The sequence below is a fragment of the Octopus bimaculoides genome, chromosome 16, assembly GCF_046866305.1.
Source record: "Octopus bimaculoides isolate indiv1 chromosome 16, ASM4686630v1, whole genome shotgun sequence".
Lineage (NCBI taxonomy): Eukaryota > Metazoa > Mollusca > Cephalopoda > Octopoda > Octopodidae > Octopus > Octopus bimaculoides.
Window position 1 is genome coordinate 28,251,444 of NC_142943.1, and position 23,194 is coordinate 28,274,637.

The 23,194-nt window shown below is 41.4% G+C and overlaps 1 protein-coding gene across 1 annotated transcript; it reads left to right on the top strand.

Annotated features, from left to right (window-relative positions):
- The first annotated feature begins 9,509 nt into the window (after nt 1-9,509).
- LOC149132324 (uncharacterized) lies at nt 9,510-10,280 on the top strand. The gene has a single exon (XM_089364838.1). It carries the CDS (start codon nt 9,510-9,512, stop codon nt 10,278-10,280), a length of 771 nt encoding a protein of 256 aa, XP_089220964.1.
- The last annotated feature ends 12,914 nt before the right edge of the window (nt 10,281-23,194 follow it).

Consider the following 23,194-nt stretch of genomic DNA (forward strand, 5'->3'; position numbering starts at 1 on the left):
TTTGGGTATAGAACCAGCTTATTAACCACACACCTATGCCTCCGCCTAGAGTAACATTGATAACTTTGAGGGTGAGTCATGATGGCCACCATTGGAGAGGGTAATGACCACCATTACTACTACTACGACGACGACAACGATGGCGGCGATGACGACGACGATGATGATGATGATGGTAATGCTGGACCCTGCTGTCCTTTGATTCTTCTTCCCATCCCCATCTTTTAGACTAAGTCTTTTTTCTTATTTATTTCTATGAAGCTGGACACTTGTTTACACCGTGGTCAGTCATGCATTTCCACCCCCACCTCCTCCCGCCACCGTCTATGTATTTTAGTTTCTCCATTTGACCTTTGTGACCTTTCTCCCTTCTTATTTCCCTGGACCCTTTTCTTGCTGCACCCAGTTCCACCACCACCACCACCCTAACCCTTCGTTTCCTCTTTCAATCTGACCAGAAACATATTCTAGTGAATCTCAAGGATCTCAAGTCAGTTACCTGCCTCTGTGTGTGTGTGTGCATACATTCATACATACACACACACCCACGAACATGCATACATATATACAGATATACAGATACACACTTACACACACATGCATACATACATACATACACCCTCGCGCGCGCGCACGCACATAGTACATACCACCGGCAGAGGGGCCAGAGGATCTGGCATTGACCACGATCAGATGGTTCTTTTTACATGCCACTGGCACGGAAGTCAGTCAAGGCAGTGCTGGCATCAACCACATTCGGATGGTGCTTCTTATGTGCCACTAGCACGGGGGTCAGAACTACAATTTCCATTTGATTGTAATTTGATTTGATTTTGATATTGATGTTGATGTACTTCACTCAATAGGACTCCTCAAGCACAGCATGTTGCCCTACAATCCAAATATCATATATTATTTATTATATATATATATATATGTATGTATATATATGTAAACGAATAATTATATTCTTGGGAATAGAAATTTCCCTTATGAATTTTTTTACACACTGGCTTCTTGATAAAATTCTTGTAAAAGAGTTTTATCCCTTTTTGAATTTATATATATATATATATATATAAAGTGTAGTATATTGCCACTTAAGTGTGGCTGATATATATATATATATATATATATATATATATATATACAATTAAACCTTGGGAGAGGCATTATGCCGGTAATAAACACACGCACTGGTTCAGTCCTTTATTAATTTATATAGTTTTTTGTTAAATTATTTCATTGCACTCTTGCAATCTCTTCAGTAACTTGTCTCTCCACTTCCATTTATTTTGAATGTATGATCTGGCGTTGTTTCGAAACTGAAACGCAACCAATTTTGAACACCAAATACACGTAGATGAGGGCCTTACAATTGCCCATGGTTGCATGTGTTGTTCACACATATGATGCGGAATATGAACGTAAATAAATTAATTAAAAAGTCTCTATCTGATCTGATATAAACGAAATTGTTACAAACACACATATGGACGCACATACGTACATATAAGCACGAACACATAAGTGCGTGCACACATATGAGCGTGCAGACATACGAGCTTGCACACACTCACATGCTCATACCGAACAGTTTCGAAACAACGCCAAAACAACGCCAGATCATATATTCAAAATAAATGGAAGTGGAGAGACAAGTTACTGAAGAGATTGCAAGAGTGCAATGAAATAATTTAACAAAAAACTATATAAATTAATAAAGGACTGAACCAGTGCGTGTGTTTATTACCGGCATAGTGCCTCTCCCAAGGTTTAATTGTATTTCTTTCAACACACGTATCCACATCAAGAATCTTGCACACGAAATACACATACGAAATATATATATATATATATATATATATATTAGCAATGTTAAATTTCTGAACGAGGTATAAACAGTAACTGCACGACAACGTGAAGTATATTTGCCACTTAAATGCGACAGGACACAGATGTGTGTCAATAGCCAGCTGGAGGAGATGTTCCCCTGGGGCTTAAAGCAGCAGTAACATTCACCCTTAGGGTTTAGCCGCATTTAAGTGGCAAATTTTATATATATATATATATATATATATATATATATATATATATATATATATATATACATATACGTATGACGGAGTCTTCGACTAGCAACAAATTGCCCTCATAAGGTATTAGCCAACCCGCATCTATGGTTGAAAATAATGTGCTAAGATGCTGAACAAATGGAATCGAATTGCACAACTGCCTTGGTTGTAAAGCAAACTTATTATTATTATCACAGCCATTTCAGAGATATGCACAACGTTGTGATGTTCATTCCCTTCTCAAGATCGTTGTTGTTGTTACTGGCGAAGCATATATAATCTTCCATAAAGCATTGAAATCGCGGCGACAGGTTCGGCCTCGTCGGTAGATAATTCTGTCGACGATCTTCACAGTTATCTCCCTTACTCCTATTCTGAGACAGTTTTGTTAACTTTTGAAAATCCTCAGACGTTGGCTTATTTCAAAACACCTTTCTACAAGTCCTTTCTCTTATTCATTCAATCCTTCCTTCTTTTCTCTGTTATTCTTTTCTCATTCGTTACCTCTTTCTCTTTGTCTCTATTCTTTCGTTTATTTCCCTATCAACTGTTTTTCATTTATTTTAAATTTCTTTTCCCTTCCTTTTTTTCATTTGTCTTAGGTTTTTTTCTTTCTTTTCCACTCGTCTCTTTTCTTTCCCTCTCAATTATTTTATTTCATTTTTTCGTTCTCATTTGTTTCTATTTCTTTTTCACTTTTTCCTTTTCGTTTTCCTTTCAAGGCTTTTATTGTTTGTATAAGAAAACAATTTTCCCCTTCACGTTCAATCTTCACCCGAATTTGGAAGTTATTCCCCTCTTTCCCCCCCCCCCCTCTGTTTTCTTTTACAAGAAATTAAAAAAGAAAGACTTGTCGATTTAAAATCATTACAATATTTAAACCTGAATTCAAACTGTCACGATGAAAAAATGTTTGAAATGGAAACAAAAGTAAAAAAGAATATATTCTTTTATCATCATCATCTTCATCCATTCATCACTGTCACTGCATCCATTCATCACAACTGCCATCATCATCATCACCAGTACTATTACCATCACCGCTGTCATCATGAATCTCCTCCTCGTCATCATCATCGCCATCACCCTTAAACGTCACCAGCACCACCACCACCATCACCGCCGTCCCCATCAGTACCGACACCACCACCACCATCACCGCCGTCCCCATCAGTACCGACACCCACACCACCACCACCACCGCCACATCACCACCGTCGCCATTTTCGTCACTGCCATCGTTATCATTCCCATCACAATCATTGTTGTTCAGCATTTAAAAACTTACTTTTTTTTTTTCAGTTAAGACAGACACGAATAGAGCTACGGACATACTGACATAGTTAAAGACACACACACACACACACATAGTTAAAGACACACGAGACACACACATATATACATACTCATGCAGAAGATACAACATACACACACACTCGTATAAAGTTGAATAAAATTACCTTTTATTTATTTTATTTATTTAAATGTGAAGAGAGAAGATAGAAATGAAGTTAAACAACAAACAACACAAAAGGAAGAAAAGAGACAAAGAAACAAAGAGAAAGAAAAGAAGGCAAGCTGAATGACTAAGGTGGCGGGGGAAGGAAGGTGGTGGAGAGAACGGGAGTGATTGTGGGGGTGGGGATGAAGATGGCGGCTGCGGCGGCGGCGGTGGTGGTGGATCTGAAATTGGGCCTTTGTTGTGATAACGGGGAATCAATAGAATGAATGTATAAGACAGACAAGCGACTACAAAACCAAACTCAACAGAAGCTGAAAGCGGAGACACGTGACATGATACGGTGTCTGATGTGGTAAAGACCCTGGCTTCTCAGTTGATGTCTAAAGACCCTGCTTTGCAGCTTTCTGTGTTTTTTCATTTTTTAACAAAGATATAAAATTTAGGATGTGTTTGTTTTGGTTTGTTTTTTTTTATCGTTGTGAAGTTCATAACTCTCTTGATATAATTTTACTCGAGCGTCTGGACATTAATTATATTTCCTCGTGTGGTGGGTGTCCAGAGCCAGAAGCAATTCCCTTTCGTCTCTCACAACCTTCATCTAAATTCAAAATCCTTCAAATGCAGACTTCCTTTCTCTTTTCTCCTTCAAATTTGCTACAAATTTGCTACAAATGATACCAGTCATGTACTGAGATTGATCCAATGTTGTAAACTCCTGTAGTGACGCCTTAATAGCAGACATTTCCGGAAAGCTTATCCACGCATGCGCAAGGATTGGTTCCGGAGGGAATACAGGAAAGAGTCTCATGCGCATGCGTGGTCATTGGATATTCAAGCTTCGCGCCCTTATTCATTCTCTTTCTCGCCGACCGACGAAGAGCCCAGACGTACAAGCAGCCTCTCTCCAACATTCCAACTCTGGAGACAGCTCTTTCCAACATTCCAACTCTGGAGACAGCTCTCTCCAACATTCCAACTCTGGAGCTAGACAAATAACCATTCAACATCATTGATGGCTTCTCAGCAACCAAAGGGCGAAGTGCTGCCTATTTCCTCTGTAAATAAATATTGTTGTGTTGATAGTTCAGAATCTGCGTTCCGTTGTTTCTTCTAGAAATTTAATGTACGGAAGCGGTGTACACCTAATGGTGTATAACCACTTTTCTACACTCCTTTACAAATGTTTGGTTTTGTACCAACATGAAAAGTTATATTTGTCGATGTTATTGTCATGTAGTGCAAGGAAAAGAAGGTGGTGAAACGGTAGAACTTGGAAACGGACATCGAAAACGATTTTTCGGGAAAGACAGAAAATACAGTGAGTTGGTTTGAACTGTACGAAAGCAATAAGCCGTCCTGCGGAGAAAGGCGTTAGAGGATCTATTAGAACCAAGGTTCACTTGATGCTCAGGAGTTTTGGACTAACTGCGAAGGGAAGAAATGATGTCAGTAGAAAATTGTTGGAAGTCACTGAAAAATCAAGCCATTACATCTGGTTCAAGAGAGAGGACGACTAGTACAACAAGAACGAACACTGAAGACGACTGAAACATCTGGCCCAGAGTCACAACATCTGACTCAACAAAACTCGTGTTGCCGTGCAGGAGTTTTGTCGCCTCCATCGGTTGGTGGCTCCGGGGAAACTCTGTTGTAGCAGTGGAAGGAAGCGAAACATCTTCAGAGTTGCTTCATCGTTTGATGAGACATCGATTCCAACATTCAGAGGTGCAGTACAGCAGCGCCATCAGTACTCCAGAGTTTACTCTAAATGTATGCATTTAAAGATTTTTCAGGAAACGCAAAATTCTTCATTTCTGGACAGTTTTCATCTCCCTTCCATTCTTGATCAAATAACTACCAAAAGTATATTAATGGCGGCTCCAATTTTCTACATATTAATTTTGTGCTTAATTCAGCAACCGTTGTTTAATTATTTTGGTACTTAGTTCACAATTCTCATTAATTTTCCATAATGCTCTCTCTAAATTTGGATATTTACGTTTGGGAAAGGTTGCTTTTTTTTCAATCCAAAACACATTGGGACAATCTTACGACTTTCGACACAGACATCTTACACTGTATCCAGAGAAAGATCACACGACTAATTTGGTTTTTAAAAATACGTATTGCACACTGGTACACTGCAACTTCTGGTGTACAGCAGTATTATCTCCTCTGCCCCCCCCCCTCTCTTTCACTCTCTTAGAGAGGGTGAGAGACGGGCTTCGTCGTGTTTAAAATACCCAAAGCTCGCCATTGTATATAATGACAGTGCTCTTTACGACTCCTTCCGTTGTCAAGGGCTCCACCATTCACCATGCGGTGTGTACCACATTCTGTTCATCGCCCTTCAATGTAACAACTCCAAATTCACCCCAGTTTTCAGTTATTTCTCTTCGCTTATTATGTTACTAATTTTCATTGGCACAAAACACACCTAACTCATATTTTTCTCTGTGAGTACAATTAAATAACTTTGCATTCTCGTTTAGATTGAATTGTGGTTGACCAAATACAAGCGACTGAGACATGCGATGAGAGATGTTTCTTGCTCGTAGAAAAGGAAAAAAAGAAAGAAGATCGACTTCCTTAGCTTGTATATGACGACCACTACCACTACCACCACAACGATTCATCTATCAGTCCAACGTGATGGCCTTCATGCCTCATCTGATAGGCTTGGGATGATGATGATGGGAGGAGAGGAGGAGGGGGTGAAGAGGAGGAAGAGCAGCAGCAGCAGGAGAAGAAGGGGAGGAGGAAGATGATGCTGAGGAGGAGGAGGAGGAGGAGGAAGAAGAAGATGATGAAGGGGAGGAGGAAGAAGAGGGGGAGGACGACGACGACGACAGCTATGACGGTGATGGTAACGAGAAGGAGAAAGTGATTTGCGAGAAGGTAAGAGGTAGGGGGTAGGGTGAGGGGAAACCCTTTATGGCATCAACGCAGCCCCGACGTGCGAAAGCTTTCACGTTTAAGCACGTGCGCATTACACAAACCTCACACAAACACAATCGGCGCTTAAAACCGCTTCGGTTACAGTGAAAAAACTTCTTCTTCTTCTTCTTCTTCTTCTTCTTCTTCTTCTTCTTCTTCTTCTTCTTCTTCTCTTTCTTCTTCTCTCTCTCTCTCTCTCTCTCTCTCTCTCTCTCTCACACACACACACTCCCTCTCTCTATCTCTCTCTTTCTCATTCTCCCTGTCTCTCACTTTACACCTATGCAGCATGCATGTGTACCTGTACATGTTTGTGTGTGTGTGCGCGCGACTGCATCACTGGACTGTTATTGGGGCTGAGAAAATGACATGGCGGTTTGTGGATACTGTGGTGGTGGGGGTGGGAGACGAAACAAAGTCGCGAGAGACAAATGGCGATGATTTATCAAGAGTTTGTCATTTCCCACACCCACACACACACACACACACACACACACGCACTAAAACATGTGTGCGTGCGTGCGTGTACACGCACACATCGATGTACATATATTTTTCACTTCGCCCATTTTGTATTTATTTTACTTATATTCGTAATGCCATAAATCCAGTTTATATTTACAAACGTCTTCTTAAAATACCCAGCTTGCTGTTATTCACAAACTCAAACACAAAAATACAAAAAGTAAATCCAATATTTCCACCAAACCCAAACATCGTACCAAACTGATCGACATAATTAGTGTAATTTTTCTTGAAATTGGTCCTGGAATAGTTCTTTCAATAGAAGATAATAAAGCGACTATAATTTAGATACAAACTTCTGTATATGATATAACTGAACCTAAAGACAAATATTTGGTGGAGCAATCACCATCATCATCATCATCATCGTTTAACGTCCGTTTTCCATGTTGACATGGGTTGTACGGTTCGACTGGGGTCTGGAAAGCCAGGAGGCTGCACCAGGCTCCAGTCTGATCTGGCAGTGTTTCTACAGTTGGATGCCCTTCCTAATGCCAACCACTCTGAGAGTGTAGTGGGTGCTTTTTACATGCCACTGGCACAGGGGCCAGAGGGGGTTGGCCTCGACCACGATCGGATGGTGCCTTTTACGTGCCATTGGCACAGAAGCCAATCAAGGCGGCGCTGGCATCGGCCACGTTCGGGTGGTGCTTTTTACGTGCCACAGGCACGGGGATCACTACTACAGTTTCCATTTGATTTGATTTGATATTGATGTATTTGTCTCAATAGGTCTCCTCAGGCACCGCATGTCGCCCTACGATCCAAGGAAGTTTTCAGTGGGCTGGTTATACGACACTGGTGTGGGTTACAGCTAATCTAAAATGCTTATTTAGAGGGGGGGTTTTGGTTGTTGTTCTTTTTTTCTTTTTAGTAGATCAAATTTATTATCCATCCTGTATATCTATATTTTTCAAGAAGCTCCGTTTTTTTACTTAAAATTTAATGCAAGGGAAAGAATTTATGTTTTTTCTTAAAATACTTATCTCCCTTTATCTTTGTAGTCGTTTCTTTACACATTTATTTTGTTTCTTTCATTAGTGTAAAGTAGGAAGTGTATATGTCAGCGCCTTTTAAGTTTGTATATCGTCGATAATACTGAAACTTTTATCGTATATTGCATGACACTCATTGAATCTATACTATAAAAGGCAAATTTTCTCTGTGTGTGTGTATGTTTAAAATTAATACATTTACACAATTCAAAATTTCTTCGATTAAACAATCGCAATTAATATTCTAAATACAATAAGTTAGGTCACTGCGTCATTTTTTCACTCCAAAAATTTCCTAATAATGAATAAAATCCGTAAAACTACGGAGGTAAACATTTTCTCCCTAATAAAATCTAATTTCCTCTTTCTAATACAAATCCTTTCAACTCCTACTTTCTCTTATGAAGCTTTACGGAAAATCCAACAACAAATACAAAAAGAAAGGAAGGAGAAAAAGAAAACTATCAAAACTGAAACAATCACATTTCGATACTGTGATGACAGATACTAAAACTACATACAGAATTACTTTGCCCCTCTAAAATTAACTATTTCTATTCCTCTTACACATTGTTTCAATTGCTACTTTCTCTTATGAACGCTTACCAACGATCCAAGAAAAAAGACAAAGAAACGAAGGGGAGTGAGAGTCAAATAAACAGACACACTGCCAATCATACGTAAATACACACATATATATGTACCTATGGTTACCAATGACCTCATTCTAATTGGCGGGAACTAAACCCTAACAGAGAAACGAAAGAAAAAGAGAGTCAAATAAATATTTTCCCCTGTAACACAATGTCATTTCCTCTTTCTATAACAACTTTCACCTTTTATTCCACACATGAAATGCCACCTATACACTTACATACAAATACACAGATACATGCAAATACCTGTCACTTACAAGAAGCTGCGATCAGATTCCTACATCCATTTGCGTGATGGCATCAATAATGACGCTGACCCAAGAAACATCGGCAAAATGTGCATTCTCCCCTCAACATATACAGAGGGGCCACGATACATGCACGAGCGAACACAAGATGCTATGACTTTCGTTCGGCACTATGGATGCCTTGATTTATTCATCACGTTTACATGTTACCCCAAGTGGGTTGAGGTAACACGGGAACTTCTCCCACACCAGCAGTACTGCCATCGGCATGATCTTGTTGCCAGGATTTTCAAGCAGAAGCAGCTGTACGACATTGTCAAGGCACACGTGGTGCATGGTTCGTGCGGTCCCGGTTTTCAAAAATTCTCCTCATGCCACAAAGACCATGTGTGCACTAAACGATACCCAAAGAGTTTCGTGGACGAGACCCAGACCGCTGGTGATGGATATCCACTGTACAGACGAAGGCGACCTGAGAATGGGGGATTCACTATAACCTTACGGGGTAATCAAGTCGATAATAGATGGGTGGTCCCATACTGTCCATTACTGATGACAATTTTCAACGCTCATATAAATGTGGAGTTCTGTCATTCAGTACTTATGTTAACATGGGTTCGGACGCTGCCATGTTCGGCCTTCAAAAGGACAATAGCATGGACGAGGTGTCGCAGTACTTGGCAGGTCGATATATCAGCAGTGCTGAAGCTTTTTGGCGGATATTCGGGTTTCCGCTTCACCAAAGTAACCCCGCCATCATACAACTCGCGGTTCATTTGGAAAACGGCCAGCGGACTTATTTTATTGAACAGACTGCTGCTCAATTGGCGGCCAATCGAAAAGAAACAACTTTGACTGGTTTTTTTAGGCTTTGCCAAATTGACACATTTGCCAAAACACTTTTATACCCTCAGGTTCCGTCCTACTATGCGTGGTCAAAGAACACTTGGGTGCGTAGGAAGTCAGGTCAGGATGTTCAAGGACATCCCGGTGTCAAGTTTAACAGTTGTCTAGGAAGAGTGTACACTGTGCCTCCCCACCAGCATGAGTGTTTTCACCTTCACTTTCTCCTTCATGACGTTGTCGGCCCACAAAGCTTTCAAGACATAAGAACTGTTGACAGTGAATTATGTGACACTTTCCGCGAAGCCTGCTTCAGGCGCGGACTTTTGCAGGACGATTCACAATGGGCCGCCACTATGGCGGAGGGCGTTTTGTTAAAATCCCCTAAAAGACTAACATCGCTTTTCGCTATTCTACTCCTATGGTGCGACTTGGGTGATCCCGCCTCTTTATGGCTGACCTACAAAAATTACATGTCTGAAGATTTCCTGCATCAGGTTCACTTTGCTAAATCCATCAATCGACGTCGAGTACAGTGACCTCATTTACAACAGAGCGCTGCTTGAAATCGAAGATACTGTTCTCAATATGGGCGGGAGTGCGTTGCCAGTGTATGGACTACCTTCAACAAACCGGGAACGCCCAAACACACTGTCTTCCGATTTGCTGCGTGAGACATGTTATAATGTTGACGAACTTGCCCAGTACATAGTGAACAATGAGCCAAAGCTCCTTCCAGAACAGAAGTTCGCTTACAACTCCGTTATTAATTCTGTCCGGGACAAAGGTGGGGTGATTTTCTTCCTCGACGCTCCTGCAGGAACTGGCAAAACTTTTGTCACAAAATTAATATTGGCTGAGATTAGGCGAACACAAGGCATTGCCTTAGCTGTGGCATCATTTGGAATCTCCACTTTCAACCTTCCGCTTGACTTAGCGAAGACGGACACACCAATTTGCAACATCAGTAACAGCTCAGATCAGGCAGAAGTGTTCAGACGATGCACGCTTATCGTTTGGGATGAATGTACAATGGCCCACAGAGGTGCTCTTGAGGCGCTACATAGATCTCTGAGAGACATCAAAGACTCTACAGTTCCCATGGGAGGCATAACACTTCTTCTTTCAGGGGACTTCAGGCAAACACTTCCAGTTATTCCCAAGGAGAATAGAGCTGATACAGTACATGCGTGTCTTAAGTCATCTGCATTGCTAAGACATTGTTACAATTGTGAGAACAATAAAACAGCTTTTTCAGGGTCACCTCACATTCTATTGTTACCCACTTCTCAGAGTGCTGCAATGCTCTAGGCAAGGCTTTCTGTCCACTTGCAAATTGATTGGTTGGTTTTCAACTTATAGCAATCTTTCCCTCAATAATCATAATTGAGTAGAATCATCAACAGTACTTTAAAACAATTAAACCCCGAGCAACGCCGGGCACTTCTGCTAGTATCTAATAAAACAAGGAAGACAAGATAACACGAGATAAATGTTAGCTCAAGGAGTTTAAGGTTACGAATTTGTGGTTGTGGAGGAGATTGTAGACGTGTTGCGTAAAGGGTTGTTGTTGCCGTCGTCGTCGGTGGTGTTATTTTTTTATGACCCAAATAAATCACTGGAAATAACTCAGGCGTGGTTGTGTAAGAAGCTTGTTTCCCAACCACATGGTTCAAGGTTCAGTCCCACTACGTGGTACCTTTTGGGCAAGTGTCTTCTTCTATGGGCTCAGACCGACCAAAACCTTGTGGGTGGATATGCTACGCGGAAACTGAAAGGAGCTCGTCGTATATATCCGCACGCGCGTGTGTATGTCTGTGTTTGTCCCCCACCATTGCTTGACAACTGGTGTTGGTGTGTTTACGCAACATGGTTTCCGTCTTGGAAAGAGCTGCCTAACACAGCTACTACAGCACTTCGACTGCGTACTAAAACAACAGCTCAACCATTCAAATGTGGATGTGATATATCTCGACCTTGCCTAGGCCTTTGACAAAGTCGATTATGGGATGTTATGTTACAAATTGCGTGACCTCGGTATCGCTGGTAGACTGGGAGAGTGGCTGCATGATTTCCTGAAGGGCAGAAGTCAGGCTGTCACAGCAAATGATGCTCTCTCTGAAGTGACACCAATTCTCCACCTTATTACACATACTATTATATGTTAATGCAAAACATATTGTGTTTATTGACTATCTTCAAAATGATCACACCATCAATGCTAATCCTCGTGTCTTTAAAGCGGTTAAAATATTTATAAGGATAGTATTAAGGGGTGGATAACAACCATGATGAGTGATACAAAAATATTTAAGGCCGGCGAGGCAGGTTCAATATCAAAGTGAGGAAACAACAGATGATCGCAAAATTGTAGGGGTTTTTCTTTAGACAATTCTACTCGATATCTGAATGCCTTGGTACCTAAATTGTAAATGTCTTTACACTTCAACTGCAAATGCCTTTACACCTTGTGATAAAAATAAAAAAACTTAAAATTCAGGTGTAGATTACAATGCATGTTGTTGATATTCACGTTGGTAAGTCTCTAAAAGATTGTCTTCAAGAATCTAACTTAAAACATATGATATAGGCATTGGTTAGATCATGGGAGAAGATTAAACGTCTGTCCTGAGAGTGTGAATGAAGGAAATGAAGAAACGTTTTGTCCCCTATGCCTAATATGCGCTACTTCGACTTTAGGTTACGCATCCAACTTATTGAATAATCACGTGAATGCTTTTATGGAAAGTTACATATAAACGCTGTTGAACATTGAATTCAAGGAATTTAGTTGAGAAGCAAATTTATTTATTTATTTTTACACTGGAAAAGTTGACGATGTGTTGGCAGTTAGGAGGCACTAACTCTGAAATTACTGTCGACCTTTTCTTGGCCAAAACTAATATATGCGTGCGAGCGTGCGTGCGTTGAGAAATATCAAAGTTTATCATTTTGAAATTGTATCACACACAACCTCCGCCCTTATCCTCACACGCACACACACACAAGTATCGGCTATCTTTTTACAATTGTATCACAGCCTTATCACTCCTCCCCCACCCCCACCGCACACACACACCAAAGAAACAATGTTACACTGTCGCGCAGCGTTGCCGATATCTGATATAACAGAAGCCTCAGTTAATCAGGCTATAGGAAAGTGGGTTATACATCATTAGATGTACACCTGCTTTCCTATATTAAATTAGAAATGAACGGAACGCAGAACTCCAAACTATCAACACAACAATATTTATTCATGGTGGTAAATAGACAGCTTTACTCTTGGTTGCTGAGACGCCGGAATGTTGATGTGAGCTGTCTGGCGTGAGTTCGAAAGATGGAGAGAAGGCTTGACGCGTCCATGCTCAATGCCGGCCAGGCGAGAAAGAGACAGAATAAAGCGGGAAACGCTTGGATGTTGAATTCCACGCATGCGTGAGACTACGCATGCGCACGGCGTTACTACAGGGCTCCCCTCGCCAGTGTGGAACGCACGATAATATAATATTTTTTTGGAGGAACGCCTGAGGCCACTGAAAACCACCCACAAGATGTAGCACAAACACACACAAAGAAAAATGAAAGAAATGAATGTACACTTGTGAGATACATGCATGCAATGTTTCTGAAAGGAAAGAAAATATATGAGTGCACAAGTGTGTGTGTGAGAAAAACACAGAACATAGTAAAAGTGTCTGTAGAGAAAAAATCCAGTTCGTGTAAGAGTTACACAAGATTATAGTATGTCCATACGCAGGAAGTTGTGGTCCGTGAGCAGAGCTGTAGTTGAGCGTCGGATGCTAGGACTTGTGTTACGTGGTACGGAATATTCTATAAAAGTTACACAAGGATATTTAGAATGTTAATACGCAGGAAGTCGTGGTCAGTGAGCAGAGCTGTAGTTGAGCGTTGGATGCTAGGTGAGACCTGTTACCTGGTACTGAATATTCTAGTTGGTTAGTTCTGACTGTTGTCCGTGAGTGGATACTCCACTCATACAGTGAAGATAAAACCGAGTGTGTTGATATTGGTGTGTCCCTGGTGGTGGGGTTGTTGGCGCACGACATTGTGGTAGACAGTACATTGGTGGTGAAGACGTCGGCGCAGGAACTGGTTTATAGCTGTGTTCTGTATGTGTGGTGGTAATGGTATTGACGGTGGTAATGATGTCCTGTTGAAACTGTTGGCGACGTCGGGGGGCGATGCTCGTAGTTGGTAGTGGTTGTTGTTGTGACAGCGGTGGTAATGATGCCATGTTGAAGCTGTTGGCGACGTCGGGGGGCGATGCTCCTAGTTGGTAGTGGTTGTTGATGCGCCGGCGGTATGTGGTCGTAGACTCGTGTTGCTCATGGCGATGATGATGCTGATTAGTTCAGATTTCGTGGCTGCAGTTGTTCGTACTCGGGGTCACCAGTTATAGGAATGCGTTAAATAGCTCAGCGGGCTGCGTGTTTGAATCACGTCGGAGGGTCACCAGTTATAGGAATGTGGGTTATACATCATTAGATGTATACCTGCTTTCCTATATTAAATTAGAAATGAACGGAACGCAGAACTCCAAACTATCAACACAACAATATTTATTCATGGTGGTAAATAGACAGCTTTACTCTTGGTTGTTGAGACGCCTTCTGTGAGAGAGCATGGTTGCTGAGACGCCGGAATGTTGATGTGAGCTGTCTGGCGTGAGTTCGAAAGATGGAGAGAAGGCTTGACGCGTCCATGCTCAATGCCGGCCAGGCGAGAAAGAGACAGAATAAAGCGGGAAACGCTTGGATGTTGAATTCCACGCATGCGCACGGCGTTACTACAAGGCTTTTATCAGCAGACACATGTTAAAGGTTGTAGCTGATAGTTCCCACACGGTTTAGCCCTAGGTCAACCATGAATGAGCAGATCTAAGACTGAAGGCATTATATCCATGGCCATCCCATTTTTCATTAAAGCTATGTAGGACTACATTATCTAATATTTTTTTGCTTTGTGTTTTATCTTTCATAGATGCAGTTTGAGGTTGATTTGGCTGCTATTTCTAGCATTCGCATAAAGGCTCATTCGATAGCTTGCAAAGTTAAAGTTGATAGTAGTATTTAACCTGGGTTAGCCTCGATCGTGCAGCCCTGTGCCCAAAGCTCTTGACCAGACGCGGTTGCTTGATGCACACACACTAAGTCCTTCAGCGAGAAATCCTATCTGTAGTTGTCAGGCAATTGAAGCAGCCTAAACAGGTCTGGGAGGGCTTTAAACCCTTTCCCCCCATTGGCTGAGATCCAGACTTGTCCCAGCTTGCGTCTAAAATATCAAACCCGACTCCACTAGTAATAAAAAGCTGAACATTTTCAAGAAAGTGTCCAAACGCTACGAGAAATCCAGTTACTCGTCTTAGTGGGACCACAAATGGCCTCTAGTCAAAAGCACAGCTGCTGTTCTCGTCTAGTAGCATCAGCATGTAATCCTTAAGCAAGAATACCATTGACAGTGACTTCGAAGTTTCGGCCAACTAAGCCATCGTCGAACTGTGGTGCAGTTAAGTTAATCTTGTTTATATGATCTCTGTTGAGATTCAATCTTCCTTGGGTGAGTTCCAGTTGAATGCTAATTACGGTGTAAGGTTTTGATGGAGAGGCGTTTTGGAGCAATTTTTATTAAATTTTGGGTTATGTTATTGTTCAGAATTCATTCATGCATGTGCAACTTTGTAGACATGTCAGGTGTGTAAACATGTTAGGTGTGTTAGCTTTAGGTCATGGGATTGCTTTGTTTTGTTTGTTGTTAGTGGTTCACAAAATGGATGTAGATAGGTAAAGGAAGTTTTGGGGTCTGCGGATATGCCAGTAGTTTAATTAATTTTATTGTATTATATAGAGGCGTTTTCTTTTGTCACATATCTCTGTCATGTACATTTTTCTCTATGTCATATGTGACAATCTCTTCCTCAACATTCAGAATGCTAACAAAACGATCTCATTTTCAGCAATATAAAAAAACAAAAGACTTCCGTTCATTAAAATAGCCTTCTTTTCCTCGTTCGAAAAAGTATGTGTTGTTGCTATTAATTGAAGAGTTAAAATTGTTCTAAGACTTTAAAATGCCATTACATTTTCATTTTCCCTGTATTTCGAAAATCCACAACATAAGACGTGGCACCGCAAATTAAGAAAGGCCTGGATGACAACCCGAGTTTCCGGTAACTCCAGTCGGGGCTGATTCCACTCATATGTTTTGGATCCATCATTCTCATTACGATAATCTTTAGTTAGCGTATTAGGGTGTGTTTATTGTAAGCATTTGGGACATTTGGAACGATTCCATCAATATTGTCTTAGGAAAATTCTTGGGATAAATTGGAGAATGGTGATCAGTGATGTAGAGGAACTTGAGATAAGTTGTTGTAGGAGTGTGTAGCTGATCGTTGTTTCAGGCGAGGTGGACATCTAGCGAGAATGAATGATAAAAGACTTCCTAAGCAACTGTTGTATGGTGAGCTGCAAATTGTAAAAGGCTAGCGTATAAACCCAAAATGAGGTTCAAAGACTGCCTTAAAACTGCTTGGACACAGACAGGAATTTCAGATGTTAACTGGGAGAGAGAACAAGATCGAAATGGATGGAGGAAAAGAGTGCTCAGGGATCGTTCGAAGTTTGAAAGAGAGAAAAATGAAGCATGAGAAGATCAAGAGAAAGCTTAGAAAGAATGAATCTGTGGAGGATGGTAGAGTGTTGCTTTTTATGTGTGTGATTTGTGGGAGGAAATACTTGAGCCATATAGGCCTGGTCAGCCATCAGAGAAGACAGGAATCAACCCCTTGTAAATTGTGATACGGCTATTGTGGAAACTGTGGATAGGTGTGCCTTTCAGTTGGAGGATTGAAAAGGCATGTCAAAAGACTTCATACTGTGACACCTGTTCCTTCTGCCAGCCAGCACAGGTGTGCGTTACGTATTAGAATGTGCAAATCTTTGGCTGGGCTCAGGAGTCGGACAACGGCCTCACATTGCATCATCAATGACTCATTTCAATGAGTGTTTCTAGCAATGGCTTTGCTCGTGTATGAGAAAGCAACCACTATACATTCATATATGTATATGTATATAAGTGTATATGTATATTTATGTGTGTATATATATATTCTCATATATAATGTATATGTAAATATATGTATATATGTATGTATGTGTGTGTGTGTGTGGAGAGAATCAAAGGTTATCTTTTTACAATTGTATCACAGTCTTATCAAAATACACACACACACACGCACGCACACACACACTCATACAGAAACGTGTTTGACAGTGTATAAATGAGCGCGCGCGCGTACAACAGTGGGGAAAATGTGTACACATATCTTTATCGGGTAATATCAGATATTTTCTTTTTCACAAGTGTATCACAGCCTTATCATGCAAACACACACACACACACATACACAGAAATACACGCCTATGCACATGAACCCCATTTTTTATTTTATTTTAAGCAGTGTTACGCTGTCACGCAGCGTTCACAGTTTTTGACAAAACACAAACCTGAATGAATCAGGCGCTTATCACAGATTCGAGTGTTAAAGGTTTAACAGTGAAGTTTGATATTATCTGTGGCGTGACTTGGTCGACATGTCTCATGTTTTATAACCTGGGGTCAACTCTAAGTGAGCAATACTATGTCCATAGACGTTCCAACACTGACCATCCTACCTTCTTGCATCTTAAGTACCCCATTATCAGGTCTAGCCTTCTTTATTTAAGACAAGTTGTGTGTGATTTAAGGAGAGAGACTTGCTTGTTATTTCTATCATAGGGGTTCTCAACTATTTTCTTCTCAAGGACCCCTATGATTATTATTCTATTATGGTGGACCCCGTAGCCATTCGATGTTTAAAATCAAGGTTTTGAGATACTTCTTTCAAAATTCTGGGGTTTTCTTTTCACAAAGTAACTTGTGTAAGTTGAACTAAGTAAAACGTCGGAGGAAGAAACCTGCTTCTTGCAATAAATAAATCTAAATCCACATTTTTTCATGGACCCTTAATACACTATTATGGGTCCTCGCTTTACTATTTTGCTTGTGTGTAACCCCAAAAATCTTATATGGACCTCTAGGGGTCATATAGCCTCCGGTTGAAAACCTCTCTTCTTGCAGGTCAAGCGTGTTTGTAGCCGCTCTCTCGTTAGAAAATGTTGTACAAATTCTAGCAATCAAAGAAATTCCTAATTTTGCCTGATTAAAAGCATTCTTGGAGAGGATATTAGATGAGAGTGTTATCAATATGCTGGTTGGTGCTGTTGGTATCCTTCTCTGATAAAGTCTGAAGGAAAAGCTTTCTGATGTTGCCCTACAAGGTCTGAGATTACAGCAAGGAATATTAACGCCCCATAATTCAGTGATGCGACATAGTTAATAATGATAATTTGAGTTAGCAGAAGCTTACATTTATTTTTCGTGGGAAGGAACATCCGATGAAATGGACCACAGCGATTAATTTAAGTTTATTTTAGGACGAAGGCCGGTGTGTGTGTGTATGTATGTATACCTGTCGGGAGAGGTATGTCTCTACTCCCTGGAGCGAAAGCGGGAGAAGTATGCCTCTACTCCTTGGAGCGAAGGCAAGAGAGGTATGTCTCTACTCCCTGGAGCAAAGGCGGGAGAGGTATGCAGTAATATACATCTGGAAGATCTTGGAAGGAATTGTGCCAAATTTTGGCATTGAAAGCTACACCAATGCCAGAACGGGTCAACACTGTATAGTGCCAAAGATCCCAGCAATGCCATCGCGCTTCAGGACCAGTTACTGCAACAGCATAGGTTTCCGGGGCCCATAGCTTTTTAATATTGTCTCAAAGAGCCTAAGGAACCTGCACGAAGTAGATGTAGGCGTTTTTAAATCAAGGCTGGACCTCTTCCTGTCGAGAGTCTAAGACGAACCTACCTCACGGCAAGAGGTGCAAATGAGGGTAGCTACAGCAAACTCCACTCTTCACCAAAAGCCACATATTAGAAGAGGCTCTCAATAATAACAGTGTAGCAAAACGGCGATGCTCCAGCATGGCCACATGGAATCTTAGCAAGTTGCTTGATAATTCAAAGTTTGCAATATTTAACTTTGTGGGTACCTTAGGACCGGACTGTCAATTTTTAAGCATTATCGAAAAATCTATTTTGCCACGCAGTAGATGATGGTCAGTCCAGCTCTCTTCTCCTTTCATGACCCGAACACTAGAAGCATCTTTCATATCACGTTTTCTGATCAAAATATAATCTATGAGATGCCAGTGCTTAGATCTTGGGTGCATCCAGGTGGTTTTATATTTATTTTTCTGCTTACACAGAGTGTTGGTGACACCTGTTGGTAGGTTTCTCCGGCGAAATTAAAGCAGTTGAGGGTGAGGACGAGCTCTGCCAGGCGTGGGGCCAGGGTGATGGCCGAGGAAGTATTGGAAGGCTAAGAGACCGTCGTTGTGGGGAATCACCGTGTATAAGGGATTTGATGTCCAAGGCGAAGAGGAGGTGTGAGGGGCCGGGAGGGAAGGAAAAGGAATTGAAGAGGCGAAGGGCGTGATTAGTGTCGTGTATGTGGGATGGGAGGGCAGCAACTAAAGGGGACAGGATGCGGTCAAGGTATTTGGAAATGAGTTCGATGGGGCAATTACAGGCAGAAACGATAGGGCGGCAAGGGTTGTTGCGTTTATGTATTTTGGGAAGGAAACAGATGGTGGAGGTACGGGGTGTTCGGATGATGTGGTTGTTGGCGGTGGGGGGGGGGGAGAACAGAAGAGGCGGTGAGGTCATGGATGGTGGAGGACATTCGCTGTTGGTTAGGAGGAGGTGGTGTCAGAGGGGAGGAGACGATATATACATGTGTGTATATATATATATGTATGTACATGTATACATATATATACATATATATATATATACATATATATATATATATATATATATATATATATATATATATATATATATATATATATATATATATATATAGTTTAAAAAAACACAAAAAACAATAACAAAAAAACAACAAAGTGAGGACGTGATACGGATAGTATTATTGGACGCTCGGGAAAGGAAGGAGAGAGAGTATGACGTTTCGGGCGGAGCCCTTCGTCGGAAAGACAGAAAGTTCGGAGAATGGAAAAACGGAGGAAGAGGAAAATGGCACCGATGCCCACGAGGTTACATTGTGAAAGGACCGGAAGAGGAGGTGGTGGGGGGAAAAGTTCTTTCTAAGACAGGAGAGTGAAAAACGGAGGTGAATATCTGTGCGTGCGCGAGAGTCTGCGAGTGTGTGTGTGATAACAGAACGTGTGTGTGCGTATGTATATGTGTGTGTGTGTGTGTGTCTGTGTGTGCATGGTTTGGTGGTTTATCTGTTAGTGTGTATGTGTGTTTGTGTGTGTGTGTGTGTGTTTGTGTGTGTGTGTGTGTGACGTAGTGGAAGGAATTAGTAGCAGGAATAGTTAGTGGGTGCTTATGGACAATGGTGAGTGGCGGGTCAGCAGGCAGTTTTTGAGTATGTGTGTGTTTGTGTGGAGTTGTAGGTGTTGGGTGCGTGTGTGTGTGTGTTTTGTACGTGCGCGTGTGTGTATGTGTATGTTTTTGTGCGTGCGTGTGTGTTTGTGTGTATGTGTATGTTGTGTATATGTGCGTTGCTGTGTACGTGTGTGTGCGTGCGTTTTCTATTGTATGTACGTGTGTTGTTTATGCCCATGTGTGTGCGATTGTATGCGTGTCTGTGTGAGTGTGTTGTGTTGGTGAGAAGTGTATATATATATATACATATATATATATATATATGTATATATGTATACTCTTACTCATTACTCTTTTTTCAGTCATTTGACTGCGGCCATGCTGGAGCACCGCCTTTAGTCGAAGAAATCGATCCCACGACTTATTCTTTATAAGCCTAGAACTTATTCTATCGGTCTCTTTTGCCGAACCGCTAAGTTACGGAGACGTAATCACACCACCATCGGTTGTCAAGCGACATATACAGACATATACACAAACGTACACACACACACACACACCACGAAACAAGTACAATCAAGTCAAGAATGTAAAGTGGTTTGAAGGGGGACATCGTTATCTTTATTCTATTTTTTCCCCCACTTCAATATTTTTATCATCTGAGCGAATCTATTAATACTTTGTAACATGAGAGCTCTTTGATAAGATTGTATCTGGTCGAGCGCAAATGTATGTGTGTGTATGCGATGGCATACAAACACACAAGCGTGCACGCATGCACACACACACACATGCACACGCACACAGGCACACAAACACACACATAGTTACACACACATACAAACATACACAAGTTTACTGCCGGCTGCCGCACGGTACCTACGTACTAAATTCCACTTCTAACGCGTGACAGAAGACGGCCGAGGTGACCTCAATGGCGGAGCTAGAATGTGTGCCGCCTGAGGCAGCTTTTGAATTCTCACCACCACACCAGTGCCCCAAAGTCTATACAGCTTTATACTGCAGACTTAAAAGTGCCGCCCTTGCCCCGCCCTTGCATAAACTACAATGTGACACTATGTGGAATGAATACATGTGACTGCGAAGAAATAGCAGTTAAATCTCTCTCAAACCACAGTCTAGGGAAGTGGTTCCCCACCTGTGGTCTGCGGACCCTGGTACTCTACAACGGTAGTACTGGGGCTCCGTGAACATGTTAAGCTGACAGACTTTTCAATATCCTGGGGTCCATGGGAATACTTATTTAAATAAAAGGGGTCCTTGGTAGGAAAAAGGTTGAGAACCAGTGGTCTAGGGTTTTCGAAAGAAGAAAAAAAAAGGGGGTTGAAAGGGCATATGGAGCAATGTAGTCATAGCGAGAGGGATGGTCACGGATGGCCAGCTCTGATCATATTCGATCATGGACCAAACAACAACAACAACAACAGCAACCTAGTAAATAGGTTCGGCTTTAAATATTCTTGCTTGTTTCGATCATTGGATTGAGGCCATGCTGGAGCACCGCCTTGAAAGGTTTTGGTCCACCATACCGACCCCCAGTGCATAGTCTTACAGGTTTTGCACTTATTTCATTAACCTTTTTGACGAACCGCTGAGGCACGGAACATGAACAGGCAGTAGCGTTTTCCAAGCGGTGTCAGCATACATACCGTTACAGGCACGTAAAGAAGCATATGCACACACACAGACGGACGCGCGCGCACACACACACACACACACACACACACACACACACGGACGGACGGACGGACGACGGACACGTACACACACACACGCACACACACGCACGCACACACACGCACTCACACACACAGATACATACGGACACAGAAGAGGCTTTTGCAGTTTCCGCCAATCGCCGCTGCTTTGGTGGTGGTGGTGAGAGACTCTTAAGGTTGAGCTGACGTCATAAAACCATCAGTGTACCGTATAATCACAGCAGACGGTTTCTTGTACCAAAGAAAAGATCATCCATGCGGTTCCATCGCCTAACAGCAACAATCAGATAGTGTAACAAGGAAACTGAATCTACCATGCATCTGCTATGGCTTACTAGAGACGCTTACCATCTCACTTGAGCAGACACACATATCTGACTTGATGCCACTTGTTAAGAAGCAGCTATTTTATTCCAATCTCTGATCGTAGACATTTCATTCCACAGACGTCTCTGACGCACTTAAGAAAATACGAATATCATAATTTGCCTTTTAAACAAAAATTGAAGAAAACAAAGAAGAGAACCTCGTATTGTTATCACTACAAATTTTCTCTGGAAATTATAGCCAGCACTGATTGTGTTAATAGCACTGCTAACACAGTAGAACACAGTATTGAATCATAAAAACGTTTAAGAAATTTGTAGTATATTATGTCTGCATAACGGAATACGGTGGCCCTACAGGTCATTAATATTTGTATTATATTAGATACGGTAAGGTGGTGAGTTGCCAGGACAAAATGATTAGCGATATTTTTTCCAGCTTTACATGCTGAGTTCAAATACCACAGAAGAGTATTCGGTAAAATAAGTATCTGGTACTTAGCTGGGGTCGATGATATGGATTTACTATTTCCCCTAAAGTTGCTTGTCTTTTGCTAAAGTAACGAAATCATATCATATATCGTATTGTGCTATATTAGATATCTAGCGTTTATTTCGAATTGAGGACCTTTTCCGTTTGGCTGCCAAGATTTAAAAAATCGAAGTTTATTGAAAGATTTGGTACATTAATGTAGTTCTCTAAGCTGAATTGGTGGAGATATTTCATTTTTTCCAGAAAAATTTTTTTTTTAAGAGCTATAGTGGTTTAAAGTTTGTTCATTTTCACCCAGTCAGGAAACAGGATTTAGAAGCTGTCATTTTGTTCGCCCTCGGTTCAAATATAACTGACCAATTGTAGAGATCACTGGACTTAGATCTGTCCCATTGCTGACAACAGTTGGTATTCTCTGT

Excerpts from the sequence above, each read along its gene's own strand:
- LOC149132324 (XM_089364838.1), top strand. The coding sequence starts at position 9,510 with ATGGGTTCGGACGCTGCCATGTTCGGCCTTCAAAAGGACAATAGCATG.